The following is a 14,552-nucleotide window of genomic DNA, read 5'->3' on the forward strand; positions in this document are numbered from 1 at the left end:
TTTTACAAAATAATTTTGGTGCGATCAGTAAACAATAGTATGTATCAATACCGTAAAATACGTTAAAAACAAGTTACAAAGAATTTTTTCTTTTCATATTGGATTCTCATTGTTTTTACAATAATTATTGTACTGAAAAATTGAATTTTTATTTTAATGATAAAAATACGAATTTAAACAACCTTTGCACCATTGTATGGGAATATTATAATTCACTCTCCTACCTTGTTTTTATCAGATAAATCAACACCTGTACAAACAATAAACGACAAAAAATGTTTTCTATATTGTCATCTATATGTATATCTAATACGTATATTAATTACGTATGTAAAATAATTAAAAATTATAATCCACAGACGTCCCAAACGATTATACGAGTGTTGCAAGTGAATACGGACACCAAAGGCGGACAAACTTGTTTTATGCTAAATTAGCAATATTCTAACGATATTTGACAACAGTTCAAGGGAATACTGCTGTTGTTTTTACTCTTTAGAAGGCTCTTCTGGGTTTATTATTCGAACTTCAAACGATATTAATAACATTATAATTGTCTTGATTATAATATCTTCAATTCGAACGTTTTAGTAGAATGAAATAAACACACACTTAACATATGTTATTCAATACCATTATACCAATAAACCATATATTTTTAAGTGAAATTCATTGGTTACAATCTAATTTGAAAAATAAAATTTTCAAAATCGAACTCTGAATACTACCACTATACTACGTATTATATTACATCGAGTAATTAAAAAAAAAAACCAAATGATTATAAAATAATGGATAAATGTGCACACATAATATGCATAAAACATAACATATTTCTGTGAATAACAGAATTACAGTTTGCGTAGACATTTTAACCAACGAATTTTCTATTAATACACATTACTGCCGACATTAGTGGCTCTAAGCTGAAATACTAGAGGTTAAGCCAAGATAATCGGCAGCCGATTTGAATGAAATCCATCGGATATGTAAAGAAAAAAAAACGCAGGTGTCCACGAGTCAATATTGACGAAATCCGATATATCGCTAAAAAAAAAATAATGAAAATACCGACATCCGATATTAATTGACACCGATCGTATGGCATGCAAAAACACAATTTTTTTTTTTAATACATAAACACACTGATAATCAGAAATTGCATAAATAGTCGAGTCAAATAATTTTAGATAAGTTCACATACAATATATATGTATACAATTTTAATAGCTTATTATTTAAATTCAATGATAAGTCAACTGTTTTTGCTGTCTTTCTCAACATCGAAGTACAAACATAATCAGAATAATCAGAACGGTATGTAGAATTGGTAATATTCAATTCGAATTGGAGATTGCATAACTTAATGTTTTTAGTTGTACATACTAATTATGAATTAATTTCTTCAAGAACATAAGGTTGAATATTGATTATTTTTTTTTTTTTTTAAGAATTTTAAGGATAAAGTCCAGTATCTAGTTTGTAGATATCATCAACGTCTACAAGGGCCTACAAGGCTACAGAAATATTCGATATTATGTCTTATTATGTGTTATTATTATTAAAGACTGGATCAAATTTAAGACATTACAAAAAATACCTTATTACAAGAAATCACATTATATTCTACCTCCGAACATCACGCAAATAAACTATAATAACAATAACATTGATTACCATAGGCTTGATTTGTTTAACTGTTATGAATAAACAGATATTTTACCAGATTAATGTTTATAATAAAAATAAAAAAAACACAACATAAAGGGTTCACAATTTAAAACTTTATGTTAAACCTGTTTGTAGTAATTATTTATGCGACAACTTGTATTTCATAAAGATATAATAGTATTATTGTAAATAATATGGTAGGAATTATTCGCGATACGTATGTGATTTTGGTTCAAATAATATACTGCACAAGTAACATAATAAAATATGTAGATACATTTGCATGAAAAAAATAAAAATTCAAACGCTCCCCTTGGGATATGCACAATGTTATATAAACCCTTTTTAGAGGTCAAACGGAACTTCAAATTGCGAGCAACAAATTACAATAAAACGAATAAAAGAAAAAAACATTAATACTAACATTGATTATAGATTATTATTATATTCCTTCTATACGTTCGACGGAAATACGATTTCATAGAAATCGATTAAAACGTTATACGTAAATTATTTTTTCGTAAACGTGCTACTTATTCTCCCGAGACAATATTATCGGCAACTAGACCCACACATACCTCAACGATATAGACAATAATAATTTACAATCATGTGAACAATGGTTTGGGTGTTGAGTATTCTAATAATATAACATTGACATAATTGAAATTTAGAATTTTATCGAGTACAAAAGCTTATAGAATATGTTTGCTTAAAAATATAAGATAACCCGTCGCGGCCAGTACCGATAACAACGCGTTATAAAAAGAGTTAGAGTGCGTGATAAAAATTACCTTGTCCGTAGCGCATTCGATACCACGACGATTAAAAACGATTCGCGGTCTTACCGTGGTTTTTAATATCCGATGAAAATAGAAACAGAAAATTGAAATCCGAACGATCGAAAATCCGAATGCAGTATATTCGTGCGCACGCGTGAACTGGAATACACGAAGAAACCACGGATTAAATCTGCGGCGACACGGTGGTGATGATGATTTTTTTTTTCCATCCTCCGTTCTCACAACCGAGCAGCGTCCTTTTTTATTGTGATACGCGTGCGCGCCCCCGCAGCAACCGATTGTTATCGGATACGGATGTGCGCGTATCGCGCAGTGCATCGAGTGAGAGGAAATAGGGGGGGGGAGGAGACGTGCCCGGTTTTGGAGGATTCGCGTATTACCCGTCGAATAGTGGCGACCGGATATGATCCGGACACGCCGACGACCCCCACGCGAACACTTATATCGAGAGGGGGCGCGGTAAATTTCGTAATGCGCACGGCGGCGGGCGACGACGACGAATACCGTTACCGGGTGGTCGTCGCCGTGGTACGAACCGTGTATACGCGCGACCGCGGTATATATCTACCATGCGCGTGCCTCTCGACGGTTGTGATGTAATGTTACTCTGTTACTACGATGTACGTCCAACATAGAGTCACCAGCCAAGGTCCAATAACGTAATGGATTCCTACACGCACGTGTATCACCTTTGTGTTGTTTTACGACCGGCAAACCCAATGGACCAACACGGCGGCGTTTGTTGGCGATGAGGTTCACAACTCCCCTCGGGGCCGTTCCCGTCAACGTTTTCACGTCGAAATGTTATCATTGTAAATCATCTTTTGTGGACCTATGCAACGGCAAGAGGTCGAACCGAACGTTATTGTTTACGCCACGTACGTATTTTCCGGCTGAATTTTTATTTTTATTTCTTGTGGCAACCTGCGCCGTCGGCGATGTTCGTGAAAACCTCAGTCGTTTCGTACACGACACTAACGCGATTTTATTTACGGTTAAATGTTCTTCGCCTGTATACTCCTAACGATCGAAGTCAACGGAAATTATTATTAATTGCGCTCGCGAATAGTAAGTAACACTGTCGAGTTTTCATAATCGGCGATACGTATGCAATGCGTGCCAATGTAGTGTACAGATCGATATATCGTACGTAATATGCCGTCGAGGCGGCGTACGACGTTCACGATTAGATACACGCCATTCTCAAGAGAGCGGCGGGTTTGTATATTTTAACTTTGTGCACAATATTCTCGGTTGTACGGCCAATGTTGTCGCTGATGACATTGCATAATTCGTCTACGAGTTATCGTTTAAAAATCGATCGGACTAACTATCCAGGATGGTGAACGTTGTGCGTAAGTGCGTTTAATGTGTATTGTAAAATACACTTTATAACTATTAAAAACTGGTAACGAGCACAGGCGTTTTTTCTACGGGTACCGTAAGAACGTAGGACGACGACGATTTATAAAAACGGTTGCGCGTGGCTTACGGAATTAAATTTATATTAGACGCAGTTGAATCAAATTTAATCTTACGACTTAACGTTTGGACAAAACTTGAAAATTTATTGTACCGACAAATAAAAAAAGTATTTTTCTCTGGACCAGTAGACTAATGAAAGCTAAACTGGGTCTCCCCCTGTATAAAGTATGCGCACAAAATGTTGTTATTACGTGATTAAAATTTAATCAAATCTTAACAATAATTAAAAACACTTAAGAAAACAAAACTCTAATAATACACCGAGCAGAAATTGTATACTAACTGCATTAATCTAACGAATAATTAAAACATTGGCAGTTCGATCCAAGGTATACTATTACATTATAACAATTAAAAAAAACAAAATAACAGAAAAGTGACACGACAGCTGTGATTATGAAAACGGGTAGGGGAAATTAATCGATGGCATTTTTTCTCCGTATAACTGATAACGGGAGACCGGAATTCCTACTCCACAGTCGTAAAGATAACAATCAATTAGATCATTATTTTACGTCATAAACACCGAATGACCGAATAGTCGTTTTACTACCGAGTAGATACTTCAGTTTGATGAGCCTATTGATTTCTATTCAAAAGTCACCGTGGTAACCACATGCCGAATAGAAGTAACTAACGCTCTAAGGAAGTAATTTAATAAAATGTTGTTTTTCAAAATGTCATTGTCTCGTTTTTATGTTTGTGTCACGGCAGTTAAATTTCACCAATGAACAACAACAACAACAACCGCCGCCACCTTCGACAACATTATTTGCTGCAACCGCGAACCGGGCCAAGGTCTCTATCACCGAAACGGCGGCGGTCAATCACAATTCACGAGAAAACCGCTTTCACTTAATAAAAATTTAAACCACATGAAAATCAAACGAGTAAACGCGCGCGCGCAAAGGTGGCACGACGATATCGCATCGAGTAGAGGAATCGTTGTTGTACACAGGATCCAGCGGCATATATAGGAGAGGGGGCTAGATCCGGGCCCATAATGAAATTTCAGATTCAATTAAAACGTTTTATGCATATTGTTTTATAAGTATACTTTATTACATAACCATCAACCATGGCCCGTACCTACGCTGTTTATTATGAGGTATGAGATTTTACTTGACTAGCTGTGACGGATACTGAATGCCCGATAGTGTTTTTCAACACTAGGTCGACTTGAAACCTTTTCGAGTAATCAACAAGGAAACGTTTAATTGTCTTGCGTTTACGACAATTCATCGAAACGTTTCATTGAATCTCGAACTATTAAGGAAATAGTAAATATTTTTATTAAAAATAATAAAAAAATAAATTTTACATAATATTCAAATTATGAAACAGTTTCCATATGCATTTCTCAAAAAGTTTTGGGTCTACTCAGTGTTGAAAAATTCTTAAATCATTTAATATTGTGATAATAAATATGTATTTAAAAGGTTAACTTTCACAACCTCTATGTTATTTATGTTATAATTAAAACCATCTGGCCCATAGATAATTTTATTTGTAGCTATGCTGATGGGAAATTGGTCCATAGTGAACGTTTTTCCTGTGTGCACTACTGATATTGGTAGACGAAAACAATTTCCTTAAAAACGATACACTTATAATTGTTTCGACGACGATCACGTAATTTCACGTGAATTTTTTTTTTTTTCATTCCCCTTCGCTTCAAAACGCAAAGAAGGTAGAGCGCGACTGCGGTAGTGACGGCGGCATACAAACGTTCGTTCACGCAACATTGATAATATGATATATGAATATATTATGTTTACATGTCCGGGCCGATTACACAACCTATCGTAGTCGGTCGGACGGCATTTTCAAATGTTTCACAACAACAAAAACATTTTACGAAATAGTTTGATTTAACACATGGTATACACATAAAAAATATAATAGTATGCGTTAGTGCGAAGTTACTACGAAAATAATAATTATTATTCATATTACATTACGTTTCCCTTGGTCCGTATGCGATTTTCATGCGATGACAACGGATAGTACCGTTGATTGTTATTGTATAATTCCAACGGTCGCCACACACGCAGACGGTCTGCGACACGGGAATTGTGACGCGCGCGCGCGCGCAAACGACTAGCACAATTTTTGTGCAGTGCGAACGGTCGCGTCGTTTGATAGATAATTTATCGAAACGAAATGTGACGTCAACGGGTAGCACGGGAAACCCAGTGCGCGCGCATGGTGGACACTGTACACGATCGTACGACAATCCGATCGACGTGTCTTGTCCGTCTCGCGAACAAATGTGTAATATATCGAATTTCCTAACCAATAATAGCAATATAACACGACGTGTACGACACGGCGACGACGACGATGATAACTGGTATAACAAATCGCGTTCGAACGAACAGCGGCCGGCGGGGCGAGACGGGGTAGGAGAGATACGAAGTTGCACAACAAACTGTACACGCGCGTACCACGTCGATTATCGTTCGTCTTATTCGCACACGCGAAAATTGCTCGCTCGGTTTTTTTTTTTTTTTTCCCCCTCGCCTTTGTTATAAACGAGATAAATGTGTCCGTTTATTGATTGTTCACTTTTTATTATTCGATTCAACATATTAAAACAAAAATAATAATAATTTTAAAATGAAACTTTTTACTCCACTATATATTATTATTCGGTCGTTTTCATCATTCCCATCCCTCTTCCCTGTCCCTCTCTGCCCATCATGTGTGTAATATAAAATATTTCCGGTGTGCGGCACACTTACCTGGTATAAAGTATCGGCATTGTTTCAGATTTATCAATAGTTTTACACTCGAAACAACTTTTAGTTTCAAACATTTTCTCGCTCATTCTACACAACAATTTTCAGATTATTTTCGTTCACTTCGCGTTATTTTCTCTCTTTCTCTCTACATCAGAATAAATGTTTTAACGGCAAAGTCTCGTACGCTGCTTGGTTGATTTTTTTCTTTCTTTTCTCTATTCAACGATGTCGAATATTAAGAAATCGAATAATAACCCACAATCAAAAATTGAAGATTCAATTTAAATAACTGATTTAAGTTAATACGTATAGAGCAGTTTCCCGAGACATAACGAATTCAAAGTAAGTTAAATACCCCATTTTTACATTTAGCTTAGTACATAATACGTAAATTAAAGTGAGATGCGATATAAGACTGGCTCGGAATTCAGAAATAAAAGAATATTATATATTTTAATCATAATACCCCCACTGTGAGAAGATTTTGTTATTTATCGGACTTTAGACTAGAAATAATCAGAGTTTGTAAGATAAATGATAAAAACTGCAAATGAAATTAGAATTCCATCAGTCAAGTAGATAATAAGTGCATAATAACGAGTAGAATATAAACTATATATGTATCTAAAAAGAACAAACAATATATCAATTATTAAACATAAATTGATAAATGTTCGAGTTCATCGTTTAAATGTTTTAATTCAACCAATCGATTGATTAGACATGGTACTTCTCACTTAACCTCAATAAATACATTAAAAAAAAAAAAAGGTAAAACTGATGATAATTTTTAATTACGCTATTACCTATCGGTGACATATTTAAATATGTTAAGTGTATCCTATAATACGTTTTTACTATGCTAACCACCGTACTAATTACTAAGTTGTAAACGAGTTCATTATTTATACCGAAATACCCGTCGGAGATTCATTTTACGCACCTTAACGTCTAACTGGGTCAACTACAATACATATAATCCTATTCGGTAACAAATTAATTGCATACTCGAAATGTACTATGGTCAATTCATAATTAAAATTTTACCCATTGAATTTTTATTTATAAATTTTAAATACCTAACAATGAGAATTACATTTTGGAACCTAATTGAATTTAAATTTAATTATGAAAACGTTACGAGATAAAAATTATATCATCGTATAAAATACATTTATTAAGAATAGTTTTATTATTAAAATATAGAATTGACACCATACTTAAAATAACCAAAAGCAATTTATTTGACTATAATGAACAATTAAATCGACTAAATTTATAATATAGGTAATTATAACTCACATTATCAAAAATAATTTATCATAGTTAGTAAATTAACGTTTTTATCTTATTTATTGTATAAATTAAACCAAACAAACCTAAAAACGAATTAAAATGAGAATTATATAACACTATTATCTATTAAATTAGATGAAACAATATTTTGAGACCTTATAAATGTTATTGCAGTCGAGAATATAAATATTTTCTATTTTAATAACGTAATTATTATTTAAAAGCATAATTATTTTCAAGTGGATAATGTATTTTGCATAACATAGAAATTAAACTGAAGAATGACTTTTTGCCACAAAAAAAAAAAAAAAAAATAACTGAACAAATTATATAAAACTAACCGAGATATGATACATAATACTTGAATAATCTTCATTAGTAATTATTCAATAAATTCATATTATAAGTACAAATCGAGTATATCTAAGTGTTTATTCGTCAAATGATGACGATCAAAAGTTAATATTAAGATTTAAAATACCACACAAGAGCATATAATACTTATATCGTATAAAACATTACACTGTACTAACTGTACATGACGATAAATGTACACAATGAATGCCAAATTAATAAGCCAGTTTACGTTGTAAAGTGGAAAATATAAAACGTAATAAAGCGAACCGTACTGATGCCATGAAAGTTCAACGAAAACGCTTCCACTCTCCTCTGGGTGATATTATAGGTATTATATCATGTTACACAACTGCATTCGATGTGTTCCTACTTCCCGTGAACAAGATAAAATCACAGTCCGGTACGAAACCAAACACTACCAAACAGTGCACCAGCTCGGTAACCAAACCTTTTTTTTTCTCGAATATATGTGTAATTAATTCGACTGAGATAAGAGATTAATTAAAACAGAATTAACTCGACACCGACCCGGAGCAGTAAGCCAGTTGATACAGGGAATTAGACACACAATTAGTGAGCACGATACATTAAGTCAGTGCGTGTGTGTGGGGGGGGAGGTAAACGTACGGTTTTGTTTTTTTTTTTTTTGATTAAATTAAAAATCCCGGAGTTATCGAGGTACGGGGAAAACGGGAACAAATCAAATAACAAATAATACCGAAATAATAACGGTTTTTTAATGTTGTCACAGACACGATGTGCGTACTACAGTTACGCTAATTCCATCACCGCGTACGGTACACGGTTGGCAGTTACCTGGGTGGGTTGGCCGGCGGTTGAAAGTGTGCGGACGACGACGACCCGCTGCTCGTCGACGACCTGGCCATGGCGTGCGAAGTGACGGTCGGCTTTTTGAACGATCCGACGGCGGGTGGCGCCGCACCACCGCCGCCGCCGGACGCGGGCGATACGGACCTCCTGGACGACTGTTGTTGGCCGACCACGGCGGCGGCGGCCACGTTGGCGTGATGGTGCGACTTGGCGGCCGCGGCCGCGGCGCCGGACGGGTACGACGACGAGTGATGGTGCATCATGCCGGCGGCGGCGGCAGCGGGTAGCGTCGACGACGAAGACGACGGCGGGGGCGGCGGAGCGGGACTCTGCGGCATGCCGGTAATGCCGCAGCTGAACACCATGTCCAAGTACGGTTTGGCGTCGTCGAACGAACCCAATTGACTCTGGATCAGCTGGCTCTGCTCGTCGTCCTGTTCGTCGTCCACCTGGAACACGCGGTAACGTTAAAAAAAATTAGACCGTGGTAGGAGGTACGGGTACGGCGCGCGCGCGTGAACGAGAGAGGTCGTTCTGAGCAGCAGCGTTGCACATGGGTACATACCGGGCGGTGCCGTTCACCCTCCCCCTCCCACCAACATCGCCACCACTACTACATTTTGCCGTACGTATTACTAGAGGGAACGCGACAATCATTTCTTTTTTTTTTCCACTCTCTTCTGCCTTATTACTCTCCCCCGTACATCGTGCGCATGCATAACAACTCGTTATGTATATATATATATATATATATATATTATTGTATTGTTGTACGAACGAGTAGAACGACCACTTTATACATCGTATACGGAAAGATTACGTTCGCTCTTCACCGGACTACATAACTGTGCGAATTAAACATGTGTATCATTTAATAACATTGTGACTTATAACAATCGACGATTTGTGAACGATTAGGGGAGGGGAAGTTGAAAACAGTTCTACGGGATAAAAACACGTTCAAAAATATTATTAATAAACAACGCCGATAACTTCAAAGGCAACGTTTCAATGAAGCAGTGTGGATAAAACATGCTTACGATATTTTCGTAAATCAAAAACATGAATTTTTACGACAGCAAAACTAATAATAGAAATCTCCAAGCACCTATTAAAATATTGGGTAATATTCAGCTTAATACGGCGATTATAGATAATTGTTTTCGTCACCGACGATGAAAACTGAAACCCGAGAGTTGAACGAAAAATCATTGTTTTTGATCAATTTCATAAATAAATTTTAAAATATCGTGGTAATGGATTTTGAAAGCACCGGATGATAAATGAATATTTATATTCTAAAAATAACTTCACATTAATAATGTAAACGTTATATATCGAGAATTATTACATAATAGTAAATTTGATTGAACTAATATAATTAATGTTATTTATTTAATCACAAATAAATCTTATACTATGTACACGTGAAAACGTACGTTTCGTCGTTTTTAAGTAAAATGTATTATTTATACGAAATATAACACAGACTGGGTATTATATAAACAAAAACTGCACTTGAAGTTTAATTTAACCGTATTACCAGTATTATTGATTTAAAACAATTGAGACCTCTAACTACAAAACAACCAATATAGCATAAATGCTTGTGCCTCATGTGGTACCAAGTTAATTACCTCGTTAATTGCCATATTTAAAGTGAAACGGAACGTTTCGTTGGAACTGTTATTACAATACTTGGAAATTCTAAGTTATTTAGTTACTTATAGTAAGTATAACAAAAGTAAAAACATTTGTGTGAAATTTCAATACAAAACAATTAGTTCAAATCATTATGATTTCACGACATAAAATCCCACCAGCCAAAATGTAAATCGACTGATACGTAGGTACGTATATTCATATCCAAATATAGAGAACATTTATTTAAATACCTATTTAAGAGATAAAATTGCACTCAATAATTTATTATTAAGAATATAAATAAAAGTAAAATGTATTTAATAATCCATTTACATTGACTAATTAAATTTTGTTCAGTACTAAAAATAGAAATAAAAAATAAAAATAAAAATAGATGAATGTCGTTAACTTAATAAAAAATAATAATTATAGCATTCTCGTCATTCTACACCAAACAGCTTTCACAAATTCTAAATTTAATCATTACTAATACTATCACTTTAATTTTTTAAGTGACTAATCGAATATTTTAAAAATTTAAATTTTATTATAGAAAAAGTGTTTTTGGCACAGGGTAAATTAATCAGAATCATCACAAAATGTAAGGGAGTCCATAAATAAAATAATAATGGATTACATAGAAACAGTATTAATGGAAAATTCCAGTTAATGTGACCGTAAAAACATATCTACTAATAAATTATAGATAATTCAATACTTTTCTCAAAATAATCTTAACAATATTTTTTATGTAGGTATGACGTTTTGTAAAAAGTATTTAAGCAGAAAAACAAAGTAACTATTATTTTTTCAACCCATAATTAATATATATTATTTAATTTAAATGTAAATGTATGCTTTTTAAAAATTACATAAAATGTAAAAGGTCAAACCATTCCACGTATTCCATTTAAATAAAGTGAAATTACATTAAAAATGTCGAAAATATAGTTAAAATATCTGATATGTACATTCTAACCCCAATGGTTTCTCCTAACGTAATACAAAAACAAATTTTTCATGACATTTACATACATTATTACTTTTAAAAATTTTAAATTGCACACTTTTTTTATGATTTAATTCAATAATACGGTTATAATTGTGTAAATACTATAATATAATAAATAAGAATAAATCGTTCACCTATACTGAATTTTTGACAAACATTTAGAGTTAGTAATAAATATATAATTTGCAAACAATTTTCAACACAATATAAAACCACGAAATGGCAAAAACTGAATAAGTAACCGACGGTTTTTAATTTTTAATTAATGCATTGGTGTCATTATAAAAACAAACATTTTCATTTTATACACACCATGTAAACGCAATGCACATAATATAATGACACAACGGTATATCATGGTAAAAAAACATAATATAGCTGAAATCTCATTGCGTGCAATTTTCTTTTAATACTTGTACCGCATAATCATTAAGTATTAATAATTACATTTATAAACAAAAATGTTAAAATAATTGTTAACGTTTAACCATGATAAACAAACGTTTAGACGGAACAGATTATGAAAGTTTTGACGATTACAACAGAAATATGAATATAAATATAAAATATGAAAAATAATGAAAGTTCACACAGAAAATAACAATGCTCAAAGAAAAGAATCTACTACGCAAAATTATATAAAAAAAATTAATTCCTTCTAATGAAACTGCGCGTCGTATATATTATTCCTTGTAACTATATATATATATTACAGTGCAGTACTAATGCCATAAATTGTGATACTTTTTCAACTGTATAGAAAAAAATATATAGATGTATAGTAACACGCACAGGTATATATATATATAAAACTTGGATTATATTACCGAGTAGCTGTTGAAATAATTGCAATATAATATACATTTATAATATTGTGTTAATTTATAACTCCATTATTCATACTATTTTTTTCCAAACTAAGTAAAAACAATTTCGTTCAACACAGCCCACTAAACATTAAGTTTATGTATTTTAATAACAATTACAATATTAATATTAATTATATGCTAACAATAGTAACAAATTAAGAATGTTCGTATTAATATTTAATTTGAAAAAAATATATAAATATATAATGCTATATTCTTTAGATGAATAATATTTTTGTTTCAATATTTAAAAATATAACATAATTCGTATTTATTTTAATTTTTTACTGAAAAAATGATTTACAGACTGTGCAAAAATATGACAACAAGTAAATATGCTGAATAAACGTATAAAAATGATCATGAATAACACTATTGAGAGAAGACTCATTAATAGCAACATCCTTGCATGAATGGAATTATATTTTTTTTTTCGCATCAAAATACGATAAAAATATAAAAATTGTTTTAAATATAAAACATAAAACCACATAGACTATGTTTATTAAAACTATAGAGTTGCGTGACTTCCAAATACACCGAATAATGATTGATTGTTATTCCAAAGGTTCTAAATCGGAAAAATGACAGCAAGTTTTTTCATTACTTCTGACATATATTGAATAAATAAATAGATAATTTCTGCTTCCCTGAAAACACAATAAAAATACTTCAATAGGCATCGAAGACTCAACTGTTTGCTTATAATAACTATATACTTACTTTTACAATATGCGTGAAGGACATATTTATACACATGTGTGTGTTTGTCTATAATTAACTTGATAAGCAATAATATAATTAAAACTACACCAAAGAAATTGATTTTCTGAATAGAGATATTACAGTAAACTCAAAAAAGCATAAAAATCGGAAACGAATAGTGTATTTGAAATAATACGATTTAAAGGTAAGAAGGAAAACGATTTTCCTTTCGTTAAATTATACAGGAGTCGACGCAAAAATAAAATATTTATAACGTGATATTTGCTCGACAGCGGATCTATACCATTATTGCCGCTGGTTGGTCAACGGTGGCGGTAGCGGCTAAGTCAAATACTGTTGTACAAATTTGTATAATTTATATTAATAAATATAGTTTTAATAAAAAAATCGATTACATATTAAATGCGACGGACGACAAGTTTCCGGAGCGATGAATGACGAAATCGTTATGTATACGACGACGAGGATACATATAATATATATAAATATGGATCACGCAAATTCAATAGCTCTGTAATATACAAAGTGAAGAAAAAAGAAGAGGGACCATTAGGGTAATGACGATAAGCCCGTTTCGTATCCAATGGTCGGCGGACGGGTAGGTGGCGGCGTTCTTATGTTCAGTTTTTATACGCGAATTGACCGCATTGCATCGTTTTGAAATCAAACGCTCCACGTCACTGAATGTATACTTTAATATTACACATAACCAAACATGGATTTCGTATCGGAAAATAAAATATTTCAGGAAAATCACATGGACGACGACTATAACGTGATTAACGGTCACGCGAGTTAGACAATAAAGTGTGCTAATGGCAAGAAATTAAATAACACACAATTATATACATTTTGCAAAGTCAAAGCGAATTACAGATACGAAACGAAATAATTAGTGTTCCAAGGCGACGAATTACACACATATACACATACACACAGACACAACACAAGCTTGTGTGAATAATAATATACTAAATTATTATTATACTAAATGTAACTAATATAACGTCACCCCGTACGTTTTGTACCGTATTTTTATTTTTATTTATTTTAATTATTTGAGTCAAGCCACGCACTGTAAAAAAAGTAAAATATATATAATGAAACGTTCAAA

General features: G+C 33.0%; 1 protein-coding gene across 6 annotated transcripts in view; it reads right to left on the reverse strand.

Moving 5' to 3' along the window:
• Positions 1-14,552, reverse strand: part of LOC112681712 (AF4/FMR2 family member 4-like) — a 155,179-nt gene that overhangs the window by 17,074 nt on the left and 123,553 nt on the right. For 4 of the 6 annotated variants that reach the window (XM_025551998.1, XM_025551997.1, XM_025551999.1 and 1 more), the window contains one exon: positions 9,173-9,636. In XM_025551998.1, coding sequence (XP_025407783.1) covers positions 9,173-9,636 — 464 coding nt within the window. Of the gene's footprint in view, positions 1-5,915; positions 6,028-6,703; positions 7,005-9,172; positions 9,637-14,552 lie in introns of those variants that run through there. The other 2 variants (XM_025552001.1, XM_025552002.1) reach the window with 2 other exon arrangements.

Source organism: Sipha flava, unplaced genomic scaffold (genome assembly GCF_003268045.1).
Source record: "Sipha flava isolate LNK unplaced genomic scaffold, YSA_version1 195_pilon_pilon, whole genome shotgun sequence".
NCBI classification, from domain to species: domain Eukaryota; kingdom Metazoa; phylum Arthropoda; class Insecta; order Hemiptera; family Aphididae; genus Sipha; species Sipha flava.